General features: G+C 35.2%; 5 protein-coding genes across 5 annotated transcripts; 3 read left to right on the top strand and 2 right to left on the bottom strand.

Annotated features, from left to right (window-relative positions):
• Window positions 1-27: 27 nt before the first annotated feature.
• Window positions 28-10,382, top strand: LOC128251349 (uncharacterized). The gene is made up of 2 exons (XM_089343499.1): window positions 28-154; window positions 7,475-10,382. Exon 2 carries the CDS (start codon window positions 7,685-7,687, stop codon window positions 9,413-9,415), a length of 1,731 nt encoding a protein of 576 aa, XP_089199625.1. The 5' UTR covers window positions 28-154; window positions 7,475-7,684; the 3' UTR covers window positions 9,416-10,382.
• Window positions 1,304-3,315, bottom strand: LOC149130780 (uncharacterized). The gene has a single exon (XM_089343514.1). It carries the CDS (start codon window positions 3,313-3,315, stop codon window positions 1,906-1,908), a length of 1,410 nt encoding a protein of 469 aa, XP_089199640.1. The 3' UTR covers window positions 1,304-1,905.
• On the top strand, window positions 4,222-7,005 carry LOC106870997 (uncharacterized). Its single transcript, XM_014917247.3, has one exon. The coding sequence runs from the start codon at window positions 4,222-4,224 to the stop codon at window positions 5,995-5,997; it is 1,776 nt and encodes a 591-aa protein (XP_014772733.1). The 3' UTR covers window positions 5,998-7,005.
• Window positions 10,383-10,638: 256 nt separating the features above from the next.
• LOC106870998 (uncharacterized) lies at window positions 10,639-17,976 on the top strand. The gene is made up of 2 exons (XM_089343174.1): window positions 10,639-12,384; window positions 15,865-17,976. Exons 1-2 carry the CDS (start codon window positions 11,399-11,401, stop codon window positions 16,958-16,960), a joined length of 2,082 nt encoding a protein of 693 aa, XP_089199300.1. The 5' UTR covers window positions 10,639-11,398; the 3' UTR covers window positions 16,961-17,976.
• A 735-nt stretch (window positions 17,977-18,711) lies between these two features.
• Window positions 18,712-23,076, bottom strand: LOC106870982 (uncharacterized). The gene is made up of 2 exons (XM_089343449.1): window positions 21,514-23,076; window positions 18,712-21,023 (listed from the first exon to the last, which is right to left on the bottom strand). Exon 2 carries the CDS (start codon window positions 20,667-20,669, stop codon window positions 19,065-19,067), a length of 1,605 nt encoding a protein of 534 aa, XP_089199575.1. The 5' UTR covers window positions 20,670-21,023; window positions 21,514-23,076; the 3' UTR covers window positions 18,712-19,064.
• Between the last annotated feature and the right edge of the window lie 63 nt (window positions 23,077-23,139).

Raw genomic sequence — 23,139 nt, 5'->3', positions numbered from 1 at the left:
ATCTCCGTTGGTTGGTTGATGTTCTAATCATGATTTACATTATGTATAATCTTATTTTTATATATAACATATAGTGGAGGCGCAATGGCCCAGTGGTTAGGGCAGCGGACTCGCGGAACCCTCGACGTCGTAAGCGACGTACAAAAGCGTCAAGGTATTTATTTATATTGACTTTGAAATTTCCAAAAATGCTATTGAATTTGCTGGTATTTATTTTATCACGTTGCTCCAATCCACTCAGCTGGCAAAAATGAGTAATGCTACGATGGACTGGCATCCTGTCCAGGGCGAAACTGGCCCTGTGAGGACTATACTCAGTATAAATTACATAAGTACAAAATGTGTCGTGGAAACAGAGATAAGCTAATGGAGGAGGTAGGCTTTACATATAGCTGCACAGTAAGAGTGCATTGGAAGTAGATCCTTTCAAATAACTAGAAGGCTCCATGGCAAAGATGGGCACCGTTAATTGAAAAGTTAACTGTTAATCTGTTAACCAAAAAGTTAACTTCAATAACCATTAATCAGTTAATTATTTCCTAATGTAATGGAAGTTATCGATAAACTATTAACATTAATTTTTATTATAAACAACAAAAAATCAGTTTTTGCTCTAAAACCACCTTTAAAAAGTGCCAAAACTATAAGATCCGTTAATTTTAATTGAATTGAAGTTAACTAAAGTTGACTTGAGTTAACAGAAGCTAAATATAACAGAAGTTAATTAGTCCAATAATGATTTCCAAAGTCAACTTAGAAATTAAAATCATTTATGAAAATGTTAACTTCATTAATTTAACGATTAATGGTTTGGTGTTCACGTTTGCTCCTCTCATATAGTTGAGAGTTTTTTTATTTTCTAGGCGATCTTATGAACAGTGAAAGTGGATGTTTTGAAGGTTTAACCCTTTAGTGTTCAGATTATTCTATCAAACATAATGCTTATTGATTCACATTGATTTGAATTAATCATGCATTATCTCATATCTTCAAGATCTTGATGGTGTAACTACTTAATGTAGAATAACATTGTAGGGTAGGTGTGAGAGCCTGGATCTGGTCAGTTTGAACATAAAACAGATTTAATATTTTGGCCGGATATGGCCGGTTTAAATACTAAAGGTTTAATTGCCAGAGTAAGAATGGGATGGAGAAAGTTGAGGGAACTACTATTTTTGCTGGTAACAAAGGCATTTTTCTCTGTTAGCCCTGTAGTGGGGTGTGTAGCAAAAGATGTTGTTGAGGTAGCAGATGAAGTAGGCATGTGGATGACATCAAAGTAAAACAATTGGAAAGCATCGGATTGTGGTTTAATTCATTTATTTAATCAACATTTGCATTTATGTGTTGTATACACAAGGAAATCCATTACATGATATTACCAACTTGCTTCGAGTTGGTGAAGTAAATACTGTGTCGATGTGATGAGGTAGAGGTTTCTTGGTATGTATTTTTAATTTTTTTTGTAAACTACAAAATGGGATTTCAGAGTCAAATTTTCCCACAAATTTCTTAAATGTGCTCTTTTGTGAGGTATTAAGTTACAGCTGTCACAATAAGATTTTCCACAAATTTCTTTGTTAAACTTTTTTTCTCACATGTGTTCTTTTGTAAGATGTTAAGTTACGGCTGATTTGAAAATATCTTCCACAAATTTCTTAGTTAAACAATTTTTTTCTTCTCACGTGTTCTTTTGTGACTTGTTAAGTTACAGCTACCACAAAAAGATTTTCCACAAATTTCAGTTAAACTTTTTTCCTCAAATGTGTTCTTTTGTGAGGTGTTAAATTACGGCTGTCACGGAAAGATTCTCCACAAATTTCAGTTAAACTTTTTTTCTCAAATGTGTTCTTTTGTGAGGTGTTAAATTACGGCTGTCACGGAAAGATTCTCCACAAATTTCAGTTAAACTTTTTTTCTCAAATGTGTTCTTTTGTGAGGTGTTAAATTACGGCTGTCACGGAAAGATCTTCCACAAATTTCGCACTGAAAAGGTTTCTCTCCAGTGTGTATTCTTTTGTGAGTCGTTAGATTACTACTATTAAGAAACGATTTCCCACAAGTTTTACAACGATAAGGCTTTTCTCCAGTATGTATTCTTATGTGTATTGTTAGATTACTACTATCAAGAAAAAATTTCCCACAGATTTCACAGTGAAACGGTTTTTCTCCAGTGTGTGTTCTTATGTGTGTCACTAACTTACTTTTACAGACAAACGACTTTCCACAAATTTCACAATGGAAAGGTTTTTCTCCGGTGTGACTACGGACGTGGATAACAAAATTAAAATTATTAATGAAAGACTTTCCACACACTTCACAATGAAACAGCTTTTCTCCAGTGTGTATTTTTCTGTGAACAACAAGGCTGGACTTCTGAGTAAAGCATTTTCCACACGTTTCGCAATGAAAAGGTTTTTCTCCAGTATGCGTTATTTTATGTGTTTTTAAATCACTGTTAGATACAAAGGCCTTCCCACAGATTTCACAGTGATAAGGCTTTTCTCCTGTATGTCTTCTTTTATGAACTACAAGATGATTATTTTGGGTAAAAGATTTTCCACACATTTTGCACTGAAACCGTTTCTCTCCACTGTGTATTAATTTGTGAGTTGTTAAATTACTTCTATCAAGAAAAGATTTCCCACAAATATCACAAGAAGAAGGTTTTTCTCCAGTGTGTATCCTTCGGTGCCTTATTAAATGATTATTAGAGACGAAAGATTTCTCACATATTTCACAGTGAAATGGTTCTTTTCCATTGTGCTTTCCTTTGTGCGTAGTTAAATCATTAATATGATGAAAAGATATCCCACATATTTCACAGTTTAACGGATTTTCTCCAGTGTGTATTCTTTCATGCCTTGCTAAATTACTCTTGGAGACGAAAGATTTGCCACATATTTTACAGTGGAAGGGTTTTTCGCCTGTATGGCTACGGAGGTGAATGACAAGATTCAGTTTCTTAATGAATGATTTCCCGCATATTTCACAGCCAAAAGGCTTTTCCCCAGTATGAATTCTTTTGTGAACTACAAGATGAGAATTCTGCTTGAATGATCTGCCGCAAATTTCACACCGATATGGTTTTAACTTCTTCTTGTGTGTTTCCTTGTGTGTGAAGACTTCGTGTTGTGAAGGAAATGTTTTCTTACAAACCTCACAACTATATTCACCAATATTTCTCTGTATTGATTTCTGTTCAATAACTGTTTCACCATATAAAGGTTTCTCGTCATCGTATGTTTGCACAACCGAATCTACATCGTTAAGAATTGTCTTACCAGAAGTGTCCAACTGATTAACGTCTTCCATTTTAACCGATAGGGAATTCGTAAACAGCTAAGAAATGTCAGTATCTATAATCCATTATGGTTCAGTGTTTCTGAGTAATGAGATTTCGCTAACATGATATAAATTAAATTAATTATGAAGATGACAAGTTCGCGACGTTGAGAAACTTTCCCAAACCGCAATTATACCGGTGACGTAATTAAACTGTCCTTAATACAATTTATTACATCCAGCATCACATTCAGTTATATCAGTTTGTTCTTTGCATTGTGTCTAATCCATTGTGAATCTAAAATACAACATCCACATAAATATCTTATACGTATCAACGAAGGACCTCTTAAGTTATCATTTGACTTGCTAGAAATAGCAGTCAAATGTTTGTATGTAATGAAAAAAAAATAAAAGGTTACTGTTCAGTTAGCAGGGCTTGCTGTATTAGCTTTTTTAAGACGCCAACTGTATTTCACTTTGTCAAACAAAGCGACATGGGAAAGATTTTGTTTCTGTAGTACAATAAAAGGAAGATTTTGACTTATTTGCTGTCTAAAAATTAGGGCACTTCTTCGCTATTTGAAGTGAGGAAATAAACTATTTAAAATAAATGAAACAATTGAAATGTATTATACATATATACATTATTGATCGGGCATCAACAACAACACAAAAATACAGAACAATGCGAAGAAATTTTCTAGCATTTCAGAATGTTTTAAATTATGTTAGGCATCTTTCAATTTTGTCGCCGGTATCATTGAGGTGAGGGGAAAATATATGAACGACACCGCCGTATCTTTGTAATTACTTCAGGTGAGTTAATTAGATCATGTAAACATTGTCTCATTACATCTAAGACAAGAAACTGGACCGTTATAGATTATAATCACAGATATTTCTAGAGCTTTTAAGAATTCCTGGTTAATTAATATGGAAGACGTTAAGGACTTGGACACTTCCAACGTAACATTTGCTGAAGGAAAATCATTTCATAGCAATATTACTGAAAAAAACTGTGAGATTTGTAGTAAAATATTCTCGTCGGAAGAGGAATTATTATCACACAAAGAAATACACAAGACAGAAAAACCCTACCACTGTGAAATATGCGGGAAATCTTTCCCATCGAACGTTTTTCTAACAACACACACAAGAACACATACAGGAGAGAAACCATTTCACTGTGAGATATGTGGGAAATCGTTTGTAAATAATTCTCATCTTGCAATTCACAAAAGGATACACACTGGAGAAAAACCATATCAGTGTGAAATATGCGGAAAATCTTTCACTCAGAATGCCAGTCTTGTTATCCACGTACGTAGTCACACTGGAGAGAAACCTTTCCATTGTAATATATGCGGGAAATATTTTGTTTCTAATATTATTTTGTCACGTCATAAGACGATACATACTGGTGAGAGACCATTTCAATGTGAAATATGTGGAAAATCATTTATTAATAATTCGAAACTTGTCATTCATATACGTAGTCATACTGGAGAGAAACCATGCAATTGTAATGTTTGTGGGAAGTGTTTTGTCTCCAATAGTAGTTTGGCAATTCACAAAAGGCTGCACACTGGAGAGAAATTGTTACACTGTGAAATATGTGGAAAAAGTTTTATAAATAATTTGAAACTTGTCATCCATGAACGTAGACACACTGGAGAAAAACCGTTTCATTGTGAAATATGCGGGAAGTCTTTTATTGAAAATGCTAAGCTTACAATCCACCAACGTCGGCACTCAGGAGAAAAACCGTATGTGTGCGAAGTATGTGGCAAATCTTATGTAAATAACAGTGATTTAAAAACTCATGAACGAATACATAGTGGTGAAAAACCCTTCAGTTGTGAAATTTGTGGCAAGTCTTTTCTCTATAGCAGTAATTTGAAAAGACATAGTAGGATACACACTGGAGAAAACCCGTTTCACTGTGACATATGTGGCAAATCTTTCTCTGATAATTCTAATCTCGTAGTTCACAAACGTAGACACACTGGAGAATTACCACATCATTGTGAAATTTGTGGCAAATCGTTTGTAAATAACAGTGATTTAAAAACACATGAACGAATCCACACTGGAGAGAAACCTTTCCACTGTGATATATGTGGGAAATCGTTCTATGTGAATTCACAACTTGTAGTTCATAAAATGATGCATGCTGGTGAAAATCCTTATTCTTGTGATATTTGTGGGAAATCTTTTCTGACTAATAGCTTATTAAAAGCACACAAAAAAATACACACTGGAGAGAAACCTTATCACTGTGAAATCTGCGGGAAAGCTTTTCTTAAAAACCACGATTTAAAACGTCACAATCAAATACATACAGGAGAGAAACCTTACCATTGTGATATATGTGACAAGTCGTTCTGTAAAAATTCTTCCCTTGTTGTGCACAAGCAAATACACACGGGAGAAAAGTCATATCTTTGTGATATGTGTGGGAAATCTTTCTCTCGAAATTTTGATCTTATGAGTCACAAGCGTAGACACACTGGAGAAAAACCTTGTGCCTGTGAAGTGTGTGGGAAATCTTTTGTTAATAACAGTGATTTAAACATACACAAACGGAAACACACGGGAGAAAAGCTGTTTCACTGTGAAATATGTGGGAAATCGTTTATTACAAGCAGTCTTTTAAAGAGACATGTACGCATACACACTGGAGGGAAGTCTTTAAAATGTGAGACATGAGAGGTTTTTGCTTGTAAGTCTAAATTTATAGACCAGTAACAAGTAAACACTGGAGACCATTTATTCCTTTAGCATTTGAACCAGCAAAAATAATATTTCTGTTTTGTGTACAAACTGGCTAGATTTAGCCTTTCACACCTACCCTACAGTGTCATTCTAAAAATGAATAATTCCATCATCAAAATCTGAAAGTTATGAGATAATGCATCATTAATTCAAAGCAATGTGAATAAATAAGCTTTACATTTTGACAGGGTAATCTGAATTTTAAAGGGTTAATCTTAGTGTAATTATATTGGAACTCAATCTCATTGTATTCTCATCTTTTAATATAGAAATGGAATCTCATTTCAGAGAAATCTTAACTCTTTTACTCGTTTCAGTCATTTGACTGTGGCCATACTGGAACACCACCTTTAGTCGAGTAAATCAACCCCAGGACTTATTTTTTGTAAGCCTAGTACTTATTCTATCGGATTCTTTTGCCGAACTGCTAAGTTACGGGGACATAAACACACCAGCATCGTCTATCAAATCCTCTCACAAGGCTATGGTAGGAGACACTTGCCCAAGGTGCTGCTTGTTTCTCCCCTGTATAACTGTTTTCTACCAGCTCTCAGGTTCTTGTTCTAGTATCCTCTCTTTCGTTAATTTCCTTTTGTGGCAGGAGGGGGGGAGGAGACAACCCTCTGGTGCTGGGGAACAACTGAACAGAGATAAGATAAGGCAGAGAGGAGAAGTCTTTATGCTCACTGAAAACATGACAGCTCCTTGATGTATCCGACTAAAGTTAGCATTGTAAAACGTGTGAATTACATGAAAATTATCAAAATATGTTTGAACTCATTCCCTCTTGTTTGTTATCTTGTAATTAACAGATACACCCTGCAGAAAGATCTCTTTGATTTTATTTGTCTTTAACCCTTTTGTTACCAACCCACCTCTGGCTCTGTAGTACAAATGTCTTGTTTTCATAAGTTTTGAATTAAAATCTTCCACCAAACCTTAGTCACAATTTATGTTCTTAACACTAGCTGAATGATAGCTAAGTTATTTTACTAAATTCTTTGTTATATTTAAAATTAATTGAAAGAAACACAGAGCATCTCAAAATAAATACAGTAATGAAAGGTTTAAAGTTTATAAGACAATCTCATTAATTATGACTGGCAAAACATCATCATTTAACGTCTGTTTTCCAAGATGACATGGGTTGGATGGTTTGACAAGAGGTTGGTAAGCCAAAAGATGGTGCCATTTCCAGGTGTGGTTCTGACGTTATTATGTTTTTCAATATCGTTCTCCCCGTAAACACATTTAAGGGTCTTTTTCTGGGTTATATGCGATGCTTAAAACAGAATTCCGCTGCTGGCATCTGCCAGGCGAATTTTTTTCCGAATATCTTTCTCGTTGCTTTCAAAATGTAACAACGATATTCATCAAGTTTGTTTTGTTTTGTTTTTTCTTCTTCAATCAGAGTTCTTCTCATCAGAACTAATAGCAGACTGGATGAAACTGAAGAATCAAACAGATCGAATTGGAACTGTATATGAATCGATTAAACTATATTAGGAACTTTTAACTTAAAACACCGGAATAATTATAGCAAGGGGAAACTATTAGCGACACCGCCAACTTGCTATTGTAATTAGTTCAGCAAATTCCATAAAATGATGTAAACAGTTAAATGAAACTGAATTATTTTAGATTAATATTAACATACACCTCTGCAGCTTTTAAGAATTCCTGGTCATTAATTATGGAGGATGTTAATCACTTGGGATCTTCTAACGATGTAGATTCAGCTTCACAAACATACAACTGTGAGAAACTTGCACGCAATGAAAAATTCACTGAACAGAGATCAAGACAGAGAAATATTACTGAATATAGCTGTGAGATTTGCAAGGAAACATATTTTTCAGAGCATGAATTAATCACACACAAAGACATACATAAGAAGGAGAAACCATATCAGTGTGAAATATGTGGAAAAGCTTTCACTCACAATTCGAAACTTGTTATCCACGTACGTAGTCATACAGGAGAGAAACCTTTCCATTGTAATATATGCGGGAAATATTTTGTTTCTAATATTATTTTGTCAAGACATAAAACGATACATACTGGCGAGAGGCGGTTTCAGTGTGAAAATTGTGGAAAATCGTTTATTAATAATTCGAAACTTGTCATTCATATACGTAGTCATACTGGAGAGAAACCGTGCAATTGTGATGTTTGTGGGAAGTGTTTTGTCTCCAATAGTAGTTTGGCGATTCACAAAAGGCTTCACACTGGAGAGAAATTGTTACACTGTGAAATATGTGGGAAAAGTTTTATAAATAATTTGAAACTTGTCATCCATGAACGTAGACACACTGGAGAAAAACCGTTTCATTGTGAAATATGCGAGAAGTCTTTTATTGAAAATTCTAAGCTTACAATCCACAAACGTACCCACACTGGGGAAAAACTATATTGTTGTGAAGTGTGTGGTAAATTTTTTGTAAATAATAGTGTTTTAAAAACTCATGAACGAATACATAGTGGTGAAAAGCCATATCAGTGCGAAACGTGTGGCAAGTCTTTTCTTAGCAATAGCAATCTTCAAAGACACAAACGAATACATACTGGAGAAAATCCATTCCACTGCGAAATTTGTGGCAAATCATTCTCTGATAATTCAAATTTTCTGGTTCACAAACGTAGACACATTGGAGAATTATCATATTGCTGTGACATTTGTGGCAAATCGTTTGTAAATAACAGTGATTTAAAAACACATGAACGAATCCACACGGGAGAGAAACCTTTCCACTGTGATATATGTGGGAAATCGTTCTATGTGAATTCTCAACTTGTAGTTCATAAAATGATGCATGCTGGTGAAAATCCTTTCTGCTGTGATATTTGCGCAAAATCTTTTCTCACGATTAGTTTATTAAAAACACACAAAAAAATACACACTGGAGAGAAACCTTATCACTGTGAAATCTGTGGGAAAGCTTTTCTTAAAAACCACGATTTAAAACGTCACAATCAAATACATACAGGAGAGAAACCTTACCATTGTAATATATGTGACAAGTCGTTCGGTAAAAATTCTTCCCTTGTTGTGCACAAGCAAATACACACGGGAGAAAAGTCATATCTTTGTGATATGTGTGGGAAATCTTTCTCTCGAAATTTTGATCTTATGAGTCACAAGCGTAGACACACTGGAGAAAAACCTTGTGCCTGTGAAGTGTGTGGGAAATCCTTTGTTAATAACAGTGATTTAAACATACACAAACGGAAACACACGGGAGAAAAACCCTATTGTTGTGAAATATGTGGGAAATCTTTCATTTCTAGCAGTCTTTTAAAAAGACATGAACGATTGCACACTAGAGGGAAGCCTCTCAAATGTGAAACATAAGACATGTGTCTCTTTTTTAATCTAAACCTATAATGTGTCAACAAGTATTCATTGGAGAACATATGTGGGCATAAAATACCAGAAATCACTTTCTTTTTGAATTCGTATCATGTAGGCCCACAAATATGTTCTTTGAAAGAGAATCATCTTCATTTAGGGTCTGTTTTCCACACTAGCATGGGTAAGACAGTTTAACTGGAGCTGGTAAGCCAGCAGAGAGTTGCACCAGGCTCCAGCCTGTTTTGGCTTGGTTTCAACAGCTGGACGCCAACCATTCCACAAAGTGTACTGGGTGTCTTTTACATCTTTAACTAGGAAATCATTATTTGTGAACTTTGACAAGTGAACACACCAGACATTGGAAATCGTTCTTGTGAAGCAAGACTGCATGAAATGCAACTCATCATAAGGTGGGCCACACTACTAAAACAAATTCAAGACCAGTTTTCATTAGGGGTGCCATTCAGAAAGTTTTGCAGGTTGCCCACGACTGGAATATACATTAGATAAAATCTATATCAAAGGGAAATAACTGGATTAAGTAAATCTTCATATGTGATTCATAGCTGATCACAGACAGAAGAAACCTTTCACTGTGAAATATGCTATCATCATTCTCTAAATTCTAGTATTACAATCCAAGAATATACCTTGGAGGAAGATCATTCACCGTTTGTCTCATTATCATTGGAAAGACACAAAGTTAAAAAATGACTTTATAAATTTGAAATGAGGGGGAAATTAATTCTGTTGAAAAGCCATGTTTGAATTTAAGTAAAATATACACAGGTGAAAAACGTTACTGAAATGACTTCTTAAAAAGATGCTTCATAAACAGAAATATGAGAAATTTATGTAAAATATTACCTCTTAAATTTACGACAAAATGTTCAAATAATTTACATATAAATTGAAATATTTCTTTATAATAATTGTATGCATTTTAAATTAAAATGTTTAAGCTATATTTGTTAATGTTATTTTCTTTCTCAATATCCCTTTAGCATTCAGAATATTCTGTTAAATGTAATACTTGTTTATTCACATTGTTTTTAATTAATTTGGCTGATGCCTGCCTTCACTATATATATATATATATATATATATATATATATATATATATATATATATATATATATATATATTTGCATATCGGTTTAAGCATGCAGTTGTTAAAACGATTTGGCGGGGGTGGAGACAGTCATTACGGCGTGACGTCTACAACACTGCGAATTGGTGCCTAAAATCAACTCTATAACCGTTGGAGGGAAAAGTTAAACGTTGTTGTTTACTATTAGATTAGCATGATCGCTCAGAGCTAAAATGAAAAGCATTTTCAACCGTGTCGATCTCATTTTTGTATACATAGGACGACACTGCCGAACGTCTCTTTTCTAAGGCAAAAGGGTCTGGTTTGAGGGGAATTGACTGTTATTTCATGCTGGTCGAGTGACCAAACTGAGGCTCTTTCGTTGATACGTTATTGTCATTTTGCTTTACCATGAATTGGGATACACTTGAAAGACTAAATTCTTATCATCGGAAGGCTTTTTATGAATGTCTTGAATTATGTAAGGGACTATTAATTTATATCACCGTTGTACATAAGGTGAGGGGGAAATTCTCACCGACATTACCTTATTGTGTTAAGTTTGGTTAATTTAATTCTGAATTGTAGTATGATAAACGTCACAATGTGGATAGCATAGGAGTGACTTATATGTTACATTGTTGGTGTTCTATATCTGCTTAATTCTATATCTCCTTACATCACAAACTACGCTACATCGTAAATTTAAAGAAGGGACAATATTACAAACAACACCGCCAACCTTGTATTATAATTGGTTTAGCTAAATTAATTACAGCATGTAAACAAAGTCCCGTGATATCTAATAACAAATTGAACCGGCGATCTTTCGATACAAGTCCGAAATAGCAACAGACATTTCTACAGCTTTTAAGAATTCCTGGTTAATTAATATGGAAGACGTTAATCACTTGGATTCTTCTAATAACACGGTAATTAACGATGGAAGTCCAATTACACCAACATACAATGGTGAGAAACCTTTATATAGCGAGACATTTACCGAACAAAGAAATATTGCTGAATATCGTTGCGATATTTGTAGAAAAACATTCTCATCCGAAGATGAATTGTTCAAACACACAGATTTACACAAAGCAGAGAATACATTTCACTGTGATGTGTGTGGGAAACCTTTTGTCTCTGAAAGTAATTTAGCAAGACACAAACGTAGACACACCGGAGAAAAATCGTCTCATTGTAAAATTTGTGGGAAATCTTTCTTTCAGAATTCTAATCTTGTTATCCACGTACGTAGCCATACAGGAGAAAAACCATTTCACTGTGAAATCTGCGGGAAGTCGTTTGTGGCTAATACTAACTTAACAGCACACAGATTAATACACACCGGAGAAAAGCCTTATCACTGTCAAGTGTGTGGTAAATCTTTCAGTAATAATTCCAATCTTATTACCCACATTCGTAGTCACACCGGAGAAAAGCCTTATCACTGTCAAGTGTGTGGTAAATCTTTCAGTAATAATTCGAATCTTATTGCCCACATTCGTAGTCACACTGGAGAAAAGCCTTATCAATGTAAAACATGTGGGAAATTTTTTGTCTCTAACAGTGTCTTAACAAAACATAATAGAATACATACAGGAGAAAAGCCCTATCGTTGCGAAACATGTGGAAAATCATTTGTCAAAAACGATGATTTAAGTAGACACAAATTGATCCACACGGGAGTAAAACAGTTTCATTGTGAAATATGTGGTAAATCTTTCACTCAGAATTCTAGTCTTGTTATCCATATACGGAGGCACACTGGCGAACGACCCTATCACTGTGAAATATGTGAGAAATCGTTCGTCACTGGGGATTATTTAAACAGACACAAACGTATACATACCAAAAGAAATTCTTCCAATTGTGAAACGTGAGAAATTCTCTTGCAACCGAAACTTACAGCTCCCTATCTCCCAAGAAGTACACAGAAGAATATTTATCTTGATATAATATGTCAAAGTTCATTCTCCTTCAATTCTCGCTTTGTAGTCTATAAATGTGTGCTTGCTTGAGAGAAAGCATTTCGATAAAATATTTAAGATGTCCTCATTAACTTGAAGTATACAAATGAACTGAAAAAGAGAGAAGAAGAAAAACAGAAAAAAGGATTCTCACTGAAATATTTAGGAATCATTCACTGTAAACCACAACAACACTTATAATCTGCAAGTGGAATGCGGAGGGAAATAATTTTCGCTGTGAAATATCTCGGAAATAATATTTTGAATCGTGGTATTTTATCCAGAAATTCACCCTGGCGAAAGATCTAATCACTCATTTGTCTTTGAAGTTTCTTAGAGACATATTCTCTTTAATAACGGCTGAAAAATGCAGAGGTAAAAGCTTATAGATGTGGGAAATGTGTGTGGAATTATTTTCATTCAAAAACTATGTTGTTAAAACATGAACTAATATTTATTGGAAGAAACTATTATTGAGATGATTGTTTTGTAAACATTTTCAATAAGTGAAAAGAAATTATGAAATGTATGTAAAAAATTTTGAGAAAATATATATTTTTTAATTAAAATATTATCTGAATAGTTTAAATTATTTTTTACAAAATTGACACATTACCAAAACACTGGCACAAAATATTATTCAATATCTTTATGTGACACACAACACAAAAAAATAAAATACACTCCATCTCTAGATTTGTGTGTTAAGAATTGAATGTATATTACTTTGAATAATAATAATAATAATCCTTTGTAGTGAAGGCACAAGGCCTTGAAATTTTTGTGGGTAGGGGACTAGTCGATTACATTGACCTCAGTATTTCATTGATACTTAATTCATTGACCCCAAAGGATGAAAGGCAAAGTCGACCTTGGCTGAATCTGAACTCAGAACATAGCAGCAGACGAAATACCACATTTCACCCGGCATGCTAACGATTCTGCCAGCTTAACAATAATAATAGTAATAACCTCTCTTCGGTCAAGAAACTACATTTAGAAAAACGTAGAAATAAACAATTATTATCTTCATCATTTAACGTCTGTTTTCCATGCTGGCATGGGTTGGACAGTTTGACAGGAGCTGCATCAATCTCCACCATCTGTTTTAGCATGGTTTCTATACTGCCACCAAACATCACTACAACCATCGTCATCACCACCTTTGCCTACTACCAACACCACCACCACCACCACTACAATAATCATTGCCACCACCTTCACCACTACAACTATCCCCACCTCGATTGTCAAACACGATGATAACTCTCACCGCCAAATCCACCACCACCAAGAAGAAAAGGCGACGTTGGTGGGAGCGACATTTACGAAAACTCATTTGAATTAGATGGTAAGTAACCATGGCGCTCCTTTTTGTCTTTTTACATGTTTCAGTCAATGGACCGCGGCCATGCTGTAACAACGTCTCAAAGCGTTTTCAGTTTTGTTTTGACAACAACGTTGCTTTGTGGTTTTATTAATTAGAGAGGGTAAGTCACGTGAGGTGACAGCTTTCACTTCCGGATTTTTGTGACATTTCATAAACGTTAAATGAAAATTAAAAGGTTATTTCACAATAAATATCGATTTATTTCAACCACAACAGGTAAGATATAATACACATTGAACACTAATACAAAAGAAGTCGCTTATTAGCATCGGAGATCATGTCATCAACTGGTTACTGTGATCAAATTCAGTAGGTTTTCAAACTTATTCCTTTAACAGCTACTTATTTTCGAAACGGCTTCCAGTGTATATAATTTAATTAAAAGTTGGTATATATAATCATAAATATGTGTATATTTTATGTCGCCAAATAATACCAAAGTAAACATTATTGATCGCTCTTTTCCACACAATTCCTGGGAATTCATATACAGCAGGTGCTTGAAGCTCTTAATTATAATTGCCTTTTCTGAGTATACACCTGTGAAAAAAATAGCAGAAGGGCTCTTGCCCTCTTGATCAGGCACCCGTGGCTTTTGTGGGGTTTTTCTACGAGTAACCTTAAAGCGATTCCCTTTTTAGGGAGATTTACATTGTTTAATTTTAATCGTTTTTATTGTTTTACACGCAGTAAAACCCTTTGTGTCGTCTTGTGTTATTTCTTTATGTTGTTGCATGTTCGTTAATGTTTGTTTACATTAGCCCTTGTGGCCAATAAAAGAATAAATTATAATTGTTTTTTTAATTTTTATTATCTTTGTTTCAGTCATTGGACTGCGGCCCTGAGTTAAAAAGTAGTGCAAATAAAAATCGGATTACTTCCTAACTCACCCTTGTAATAATCTTTTCTTCTGAAGGCACAAGGCCTTGAAATTTTGGGGGAAAGGGACTAGTTAATTACATCGACCCCAGTGTCTCACTAGTACTTAATTTATCAAGGATGAAAGGCAAAGTCGGCCTCGGCAGGATTTGAACTTGTTGAAGCAATTGTTTATATTCTACAGTTTCTTCTTATAAAAAGGTGTGAAGGTGCATGGTTTAGTGGTTAGGGTATTAGGCTCCAGATTATAAGGTTGTGAGTTCGATTCCCAGTGGCACATTGCTTTTCCTTAACACATAAGGCGAGACAGGTCACGATCATAGCCATCAGGCAACGATCATGGCCGAGATAGATGCATTTAATTTATGGATGTTTGTTGGTGTCTAATGTCTCTCAAACACTCCAATATTTCGCAGAATGTAAGAGGACTAATAGTTCAACTAATGACTTTTCAGATGATGTAAAACTTGCCACCATTATATACTAAGAAGATATTTTAACTATTTTTTTGTTTTTTATCTGTGCATGGTAGTCTCATTTTCATAAAATGTGTTCAGCAGTCCACGCTACGGAAGTGCAAATCCCAGCGCTTCAAGAGTTAAACAAAATACCTTATTTCATGCTGCTCCAGTCCACTCAGCCTGCAAAAATGAGTTAAGGGCCATCCTCATCACACTGAATCTCTCTAGAACTACATTAAGGGTCCACATTTTTGTTAAGTGCTCAGCTACTTGCTTGTTGATTTCACAAACAGGCTGTTCCCTTCATCGGATCAACCTGAACACTCGTCTTCAGAGAACCAGTTTTTATGAAAATGTTGAATCTCGACATTTTAAATATTTTCTGTGTCTTATACTACTTCTCTACTTTTCAGAATCTCAGAAGACATTCCTGTAAAAGAAGTCTTTACACCAGAAACATCATCAAGGAACATGCTCCATGGAAAAGAGATAATCCTGGATATATAAACCTGAAATAAGTTTACTGAGAAATGTTTTTTTCTGTATGAGATTATCAGTAATAATTCTCTACTTTGCTATCTGGAATATGTTTCCGATGAATTTGCATTGTAAGTAAATTCGGATGACAGAGTGGTCAGTGGCATCTTCGGAAATTGACTAAGATCATTGTTGATGCAAATATGGCAATTTCTTATGAATGTAGTATTGGAACAAAATGAAGAAAAACATCTGTGTGGTGAGGGAAGAGAAAAAATTATGGAAAATGAATTACGTGAGAATAAATTGAAAACGATTGATTTTTCTGTTGGTATAATGAAAAGGAAAACATTTCACTGTGATATCTGCAAAAAGTCATTCTCTCAAAAAGATGAACAGACTATTCACAAATGTATTCATACGGGAGAGAAACCCCATTGCTGTGATATCTGTGGTAAATCATTCTCTCAAAGTCATCACTTAACTACTCACAAACGCATTCATACCGGAGAGAAGCCATATAACTGTGATATCTGTGGTAGATCGTTTCCTCAAAACCATCACTTGATTATTCATAAACGCATTCATACAGGAGAGAAACCATATCACTGCGGAGTGTGTGGTAAATCATTTGCTCAGAATCATATTTTAATTAATCACAAACGAATACATACTGGAGAGAAACCATTTCACTGTGATATCTGTGGCAAATTCTTCACTCAAAATGACGGTTTAATTAAACACATACGCATTCATACAGGAGAAAAACCTTACCATTGTGATATCTGTGGTAAATCATTCTCTCAAAGTGATGTTTTAACTAAGCACAAACGTATTCATACAGGAGAGAAACCATATCACTGTGATATCTGCGGTAAATCATTCTCGCAAAATCATCATTTAACCAAGCATAAACCTACTCATACAGGAGACAAGTCATATCATTGTGATATCTGTGGGAAATCGTTCTCTCAAATAAATAACTTAACTACTCACAAACGCATTCATACAGGAGATAAACCATACTGTTGTGATATCTGCGGTAAATCATTCTCTCAAAATCACCACTTAACTGAACACAAATATATCCATACAGGAGATAAGCCATATCACTGTGATACCTGTGGTAAATCTTTCTCTCAAATAAATAACTTAAACACTCACAGGCGCATTCATACAGGTGAGAAGCCCTATCACTGTGATTTCTGTGGTAAATCATTTTCTCAGAATCATAACTTGATGACTCACAAACACATTCACACTGGAGAGAAGCCTTAACAGTACAATATCTTTTATGTCTTACTTGTTTGAATGATTGAACTGCAGTCATACTGGGGCACTGCCTTGAAGGGTTTAATCTAACAAATCGATTTCATTACACGTAAAAGACACCCAGTACACTCGGTAGAGTGGTTGGCATCAGGAAGAGCATCCAGCTGTAGAAATCATGCTAGAACAGCTGACTGGAGTCTGGTGCAGCTCTCCAGCCTTGCCAGTCCCCGTCAAAAGTCTAACCCATGCGAAGATGGAAATCCAATAATGTTACTTTATTGGTCTCTTTTGTTAAACTGCTAGGTTACAGATGCATAAACAAACCAACACAGTTTATCACGCAATGGGGGAACAAGCACACACATATGCGTGATGGCTTCCATACAGTTTCTGTCAGCCAAATTCACTCACACAACATTGGTTAGCCCAGACTATAATGGAAGACACTAGCCCATAGTGCTGCATATTTTCCAAGGTAACCACATCACCTTAAAAAAAGACGGACTTCTGGTGATTGTTATCCATTATTCTGTTTTTCGTAATCATCATCCTCATCATTTAATGTCTGTTGTCCTTGCTGGCATGGGTTGGAAGGTTTGACCAGGGCTGGCCAGCTGTACCAGACTCTAGTCCCTTCCTAACTCTTTTATGTGTCACTGGCACATTTACATTTGATGGATATTTGTCCTCATCTCGTTTGTTGTTAACACAACGTTTCGGCTGATATACCCTCCAGCCTTCATCGAAAAATACCCTAGGAATGAGAACCCAGGTTCGAAAATTCCCCACGACACCTGATGAAGGCTGGAGGGTATATCAGCCAAAACTTTGTGTTAACAACAAACAAGATGAAGACAAATATCTGTCTAATGTACATAATTCCTCATCTCTTAAATATAGAACTGTTGTTTCTTCTTTTGTTCGTGATTGTATTTGCTTTGGTGTTCGATTTGGATTTTATTGTGGATTATTTATGTAATTACGTATACCTTTCGTGTTTGAGAATAAAAGAAATTGCTTTATTTTCTTATTCTTGTCAATCAAATTACCATTTCTCATCTTCCACAGAATCTTTCAGCCTTTACTCCTCAGCCTTCCTAAACCATTTTGATTCTCTGCCAGGCATTATATGGAATTCTTCCTTTTGCTGACAGACAGCTTCTTTTTTTCTTTACCAAAGGATCAATAGATATACTTTCAAGCATTCACCCAATTCCTTGCCTTTATTTGTCTCCCTGTGACAGTGAGAGCTTTTCCAGAAGTCTGTCAATCATTACCCTTGTGTCGCAAGTATAATAGTTTATTTACTAATCCTTTAGTAGATAATAAAAAAATTGTCTGTCAATAATTAAAATGTACCTATTATATCATATATCTAACGTATTTGATATTTTATTTTAAATAACCATATAACTGAGAAATTGAGATACATTGAAGTCCAGTTATGAAGATATGGCAACATTTAAGACATTGTTGAAAACTACTTCAGACCTGCATTTGCTAATAATAATAATAATAATAATGAAATTACTGTGTACAGTTCTCAGGTGCACTACAACTTACCTTAAATGTGTACTGGGTACTGGATGCTGGCAATTAAAATGTTAGCTAAAATATACATGTATGACAAATCTAGAAATTCTGTTGAAGATGACTCACTTTTAACATTTAAAACTATGTGTACGAGTATACAGTATTAAACTTTTAATTTTTATGAAATTATTTCCATGGTTAGAAAATGTGAAAAACGCATCAAATTGTTGGAATATCTTTTATTGGAATTGACAACATCAATGTGAGGGATGAGCATGGTGATCCTGAATCAAGGCATTGACATCAGGCTGAAAGTTGGCTAGTTTCACTTTCAAATCACCTCATTCCTCCAGGTTCAGGCAAACACTTGACGGTCTGGATCCCCTCAGCCTTTGATTATGATACAGATTACGACATCAGGCCTCGAACATTTGATAAGGATTTTCTCCCCATTAAATATACTTGCATGTAATAAAATTGTGTAAGAGAATAATTTACCACAACTCGGTTGCAAGAAGCACTTCCATCAAGTAAAGCTACTTATTTGAGAGAATGATTTGATATAATTATCACAGTGTTATGCTTTCTTTCCTGTATGAATTTGCTTGTGAGTAGTTAAGTTAGCCTTTTGAGAGAAAGACTTTTTACATATATCACAGTGATAAGGCTTCTCTCCTGTGTGAATGTGTTTGTGAGAAATTAAGGTATGATTCTGAGAGAATGATTTACCACAGATATCACACACATATGGCTTCTCTCCTGTGTGAACACGTCTGTGTTTAATTAAGACATCGCTCTGTGAAAATGATTTTCCGCAGATATTGCAGTGATATGGCCTCCCTCCTGTATGAATAAGTTTGTGTTTAGTTAAATGTTGATTTAAAGAGAATGATTTACCACAGACATCACAGTGATATGGCTTCTCTCCACTATGAATGCGTTTATGAGTATTCAAGTCGCCAGCGAATGACTTACCACAGATATCACAGTAGTATGGTTTCTCTCCTGTATGGAACGGTTTGTGTTTAGTTAAATGTTGATTTTGTGAAAATGATTTACCACAAATATCACAGTGATATGGCTTCTCTCCTGTATGAATGCGTTTATGATTAGTTAAGACATCACTTTGTGAAAATGATTTACCACAAATATCACAATGATATGGCTTCTCTCCTGTATGAATGCGCATATGTTTAGTCAACACAACATTCTGAGAGAACGATTTACCACAGATATCACAGTGATATGGTTTCTCTCCTGTATGAATACGTTTATGGTTAGTTAAGATATGGTTCTGAGAAAATGATTTTCCACAAGTATCACAGTGATATGGTTTCTCCCCTGTATGAATTCGTTTGTGTTTACTCAAGTCATAACTTTGAGAAAACGATTTACCACAGATATCACAGGAATAGGGTTTCTCACCTGTATGAATGCGCTTGTGAGTAATTAAGTTATTTATTTGAGAAAATGATTTACCACAGATATCACAGTGATACGGTTTCTCTCCAGTGTGAATGTATTTGTGAGTAGTTAAGCTGTGATTTTGAGAGAATGATTTACCACACAAATCACAGTGATATGGCTTATCTCCTGTATGAATACGTTTATGAATAGTTAAATTATTTTTCTGAGAAAATGATTTACCACAGACATCACAGTTATACGGTTTATCTCCTGTGTGAATATGCTTGTGGGTAATTAAATGATGGTTCTGAGAAAATGATTTGCCACAGATATCACACTGATATGGTTTCTCTCCTGTATGAATGCGTTTGTGAGTTGTTAGGTCACTATTTCCAGAGAATGATTTACCACAGATATTGCAATGATATGACTTAACTACAATGTGAATGCATTTGTGAATAGCTAAACTATGATTCTGAGAGAAAGATTTACCACAGATATTACAGTGATATGGCTTGACGCTTGCATGAATGCGTTTATGTGTAATCAAATGAACCTTTTCAGAGAATGATTTACCACAGATGTCACAGTGATAAGGATCACCTCTTGTATGAAAACATTTGTGAATAGTCTGTTCGTTTTTTAGAAAAGACTTGTTGCAGATATCACAGCGAAATGATGTTTTTTCTTCATCTTTTGTTATATCTTCAGTAAAATCAATCTTTAAAGACTGTGTTTTACAATTAACCTCATTCTCACATAATTCATTTTCCATTATTTTTTCTTCTCTCACCACAATGTTCAAATGTTTTTCTCTCTTATCTTTTTCTATTTCTCAGTTGTATTGCTATATTTCCATCAACTGTAATCATTGTCAATATCTGAGGGTGCTGCAAATTCCTTTGCAATCCAGATTTAGTTAGAATGCAGGATTGGTTTTCCTGTACCCATTCCATGCAGTAAAGTACAGAAATGTTACTAATAATCACACACACCCAGAGATTTATATAAACAGGGTAATATTCCTTCTGTGTAGCATGTAAATTTCATCTTAAAGATTATATTTTTATATATATTCATGATGTGTTTGATGTAAAATCTTCTTTCATGCTAAATATCCTCTGGTACTCTGAAATAAAAAAAGAAATAAGATGAGATATAGAATATACTTTAAAAGTAGAGATTAAATAATGAAAATTTGAACTCAGAACGTAAAGACATGAATATTGCTAAGCATTTCGCCCGGCGTGCTAACGTTTCTTCGAGCTCCCCCCGCCTTGAGGAGAAAGATATTGACAAACATATATATATACACACACACACAAGTTGGCGATTAAAAAGAAATTTCACAAGAATCATATATAGTGGAAAAGCCGCTTATTGTGATCATTTCCGTACAATATTGACTAACACCTAACAGGTGACGTTACACAAATATAAAGTTTGAACCTATTAATTTTGATAACAATAACCGGTTGATAACGTTATTCGCGATTTCGAGTGACCTCCACTGCATTAGTATATAACAAACTACGGCATTTCTATGTATCACAGTATTTGCTATACAATACCTTTAATTAGATCATATCTGTGTTCAATATATATATATTATAATTTACCTGTTACGGCAATAAATAAATAAATCTTTGTTTATTCTTTAAATTGGATCCAAAGAGTTGAGAAAACGGAACAAACCGGAAGTAAGATGCGTCATGTGACTTAGGCTCTTTAATTCATAAAACCACAAAGGGTGCAGCTGACACAAAAGCGAAAGGGAGAACTGTCTAAACTGAAGGCGCATGGCTCAGTGGTTAGAGCATCGGGCTCTCAACCGGGAGTCAGTGAGTTCGATTCCCGGACCGCGTTGTGTGTTGTGTTCTTGAGCAAGACACTTTATTTCACGTTGTTCCCGTTCACTCAGCTGTAGAAGCTGGTGCCAAGCTGTTTCGGCCTGTAGGGACTTCACGTGGCCCTGCCTGAGATCTGGAACCAAATCCACCCGCTTGTTGCTTGTCAAAAAAAGCGGGAAATCCTTCGTTTGCATCTCCACACCAGATGATCGACAGAGGAAAGGTCAGTCCTTTGTTTAAGGTTCGACCTACATTACCGACCATAGTCTATATAACAGGGAGCATTTCCGATCTCTCCCTCTTTTGTGTCAGTCGTGACCAAGGAGCAGCACTTCCCTTCGTCCTTCGCTCGACATACGAAGAGAAGCTTTCGGCCGCAAGAAAGACGATGCTCCCTTTATCCTTTCTTCCTCTCTCGTCAGCACCGTGCATTCCTTACTCTTTCACTCTCTACTGGCAAACAGCAACCTCCACACTATCATCTACCAACAGGCGAGCCAACCTTTTTATCACTGTCACTACAATTACTGCTGTCTTTCTACCTGTCGGACAAACGAATAAATATATGTAAATAATATTTCTTCCTTCTTGGCGTTGATTCTTCGATGTTCTTCACTGGTTACTCCAATGCGAGAACCTTTAAGCATTACATCTACACGCTACATCATATCAACGTGATATGGCATGTCCCTTCAGCCCGCTACAGACCTTTGCCGTACCTACAAAGGCATCTAAACAGGTCCCCAATTTGCGATTAATTACTGAGCTACAGCTGTGATGAGATAGTTTTTTTTTTTTTTATCTTTAGTTATGATAGATTTAAATATCTCTTAATTTACGAAATTAATGTTGGGTGTCTTGGTGGTCTCGTGGGTAGAGACATAATTAGACAGTCACATTGAACATCCTGGGCAGGGTTCAATCCCACCCAGGGCCTGCATTTAGGAGTCTTACTAAAATTTTTCATTTTTTTTTTAATCTCTAGAGATAAAAAATGAAAATGTTTAATAAGACCCCCTGTAATTCCTGGCAGAGATTAGAAACCTCTGCCTGTGTCTTGTTACTGCTTTTAAACACCCTTACCTACTGGGCCACCAAAGCAGCAACAATTTTTATGAGAAAATTAAGATACTTAAATTTACTTCAAATATTGTATTTACTATAACTATATGAGGGAGATCTGGTTACCATGTGAAGGCTGCCTTGTGGTCCCTTCTTTGCACACACCTACACACACAATATTTTTGGTGAGTGAAATTTGGTTGCTTAAATAAAAGTATTTAATAATGTCTTTTGTAATTTCTGGCAGAGATTTGAAACCTCCACTTCTAAACATCCTGACCTGTTAGGCCACCAAAGCAACAACAATTCTAGCGCGAAAATGAAGATTCATTG

This window comes from Octopus bimaculoides, chromosome 27 (assembly GCF_046866305.1).
Source record: "Octopus bimaculoides isolate indiv1 chromosome 27, ASM4686630v1, whole genome shotgun sequence".
Lineage (NCBI taxonomy): Eukaryota > Metazoa > Mollusca > Cephalopoda > Octopoda > Octopodidae > Octopus > Octopus bimaculoides.
Note: the sequence above shows the minus strand (reverse complement) of the source record. Positions and strands in the feature narration are given on the sequence as shown.

Coding starts and splice junctions, on each gene's coding strand:
- LOC149130780 (XM_089343514.1), bottom strand. CDS start 3,315: ATGGAAGACGTTAATCAGTTGGACACTTCTGGTAAGACAATTCTTAAC.
- LOC106870997 (XM_014917247.3), top strand. CDS start 4,222: ATGGAAGACGTTAAGGACTTGGACACTTCCAACGTAACATTTGCTGAA.
- LOC128251349 (XM_089343499.1), top strand. CDS start 7,685: ATGAAACTGAATTATTTTAGATTAATATTAACATACACCTCTGCAGCT.
- LOC106870998 (XM_089343174.1), top strand. CDS start 11,399: ATGGAAGACGTTAATCACTTGGATTCTTCTAATAACACGGTAATTAAC. Junction 12,385..15,864: donor AATTCTTCCAATTGTGAAAC/GTGAGAAATTCT, acceptor CGGAAATTGACT/AAGATCATTGTTGATGCAAA.
- LOC106870982 (XM_089343449.1), bottom strand. CDS start 20,669: ATGGAAAATGAATTATGTGAGAATGAGGTTAATTGTAAAACACAGTCT.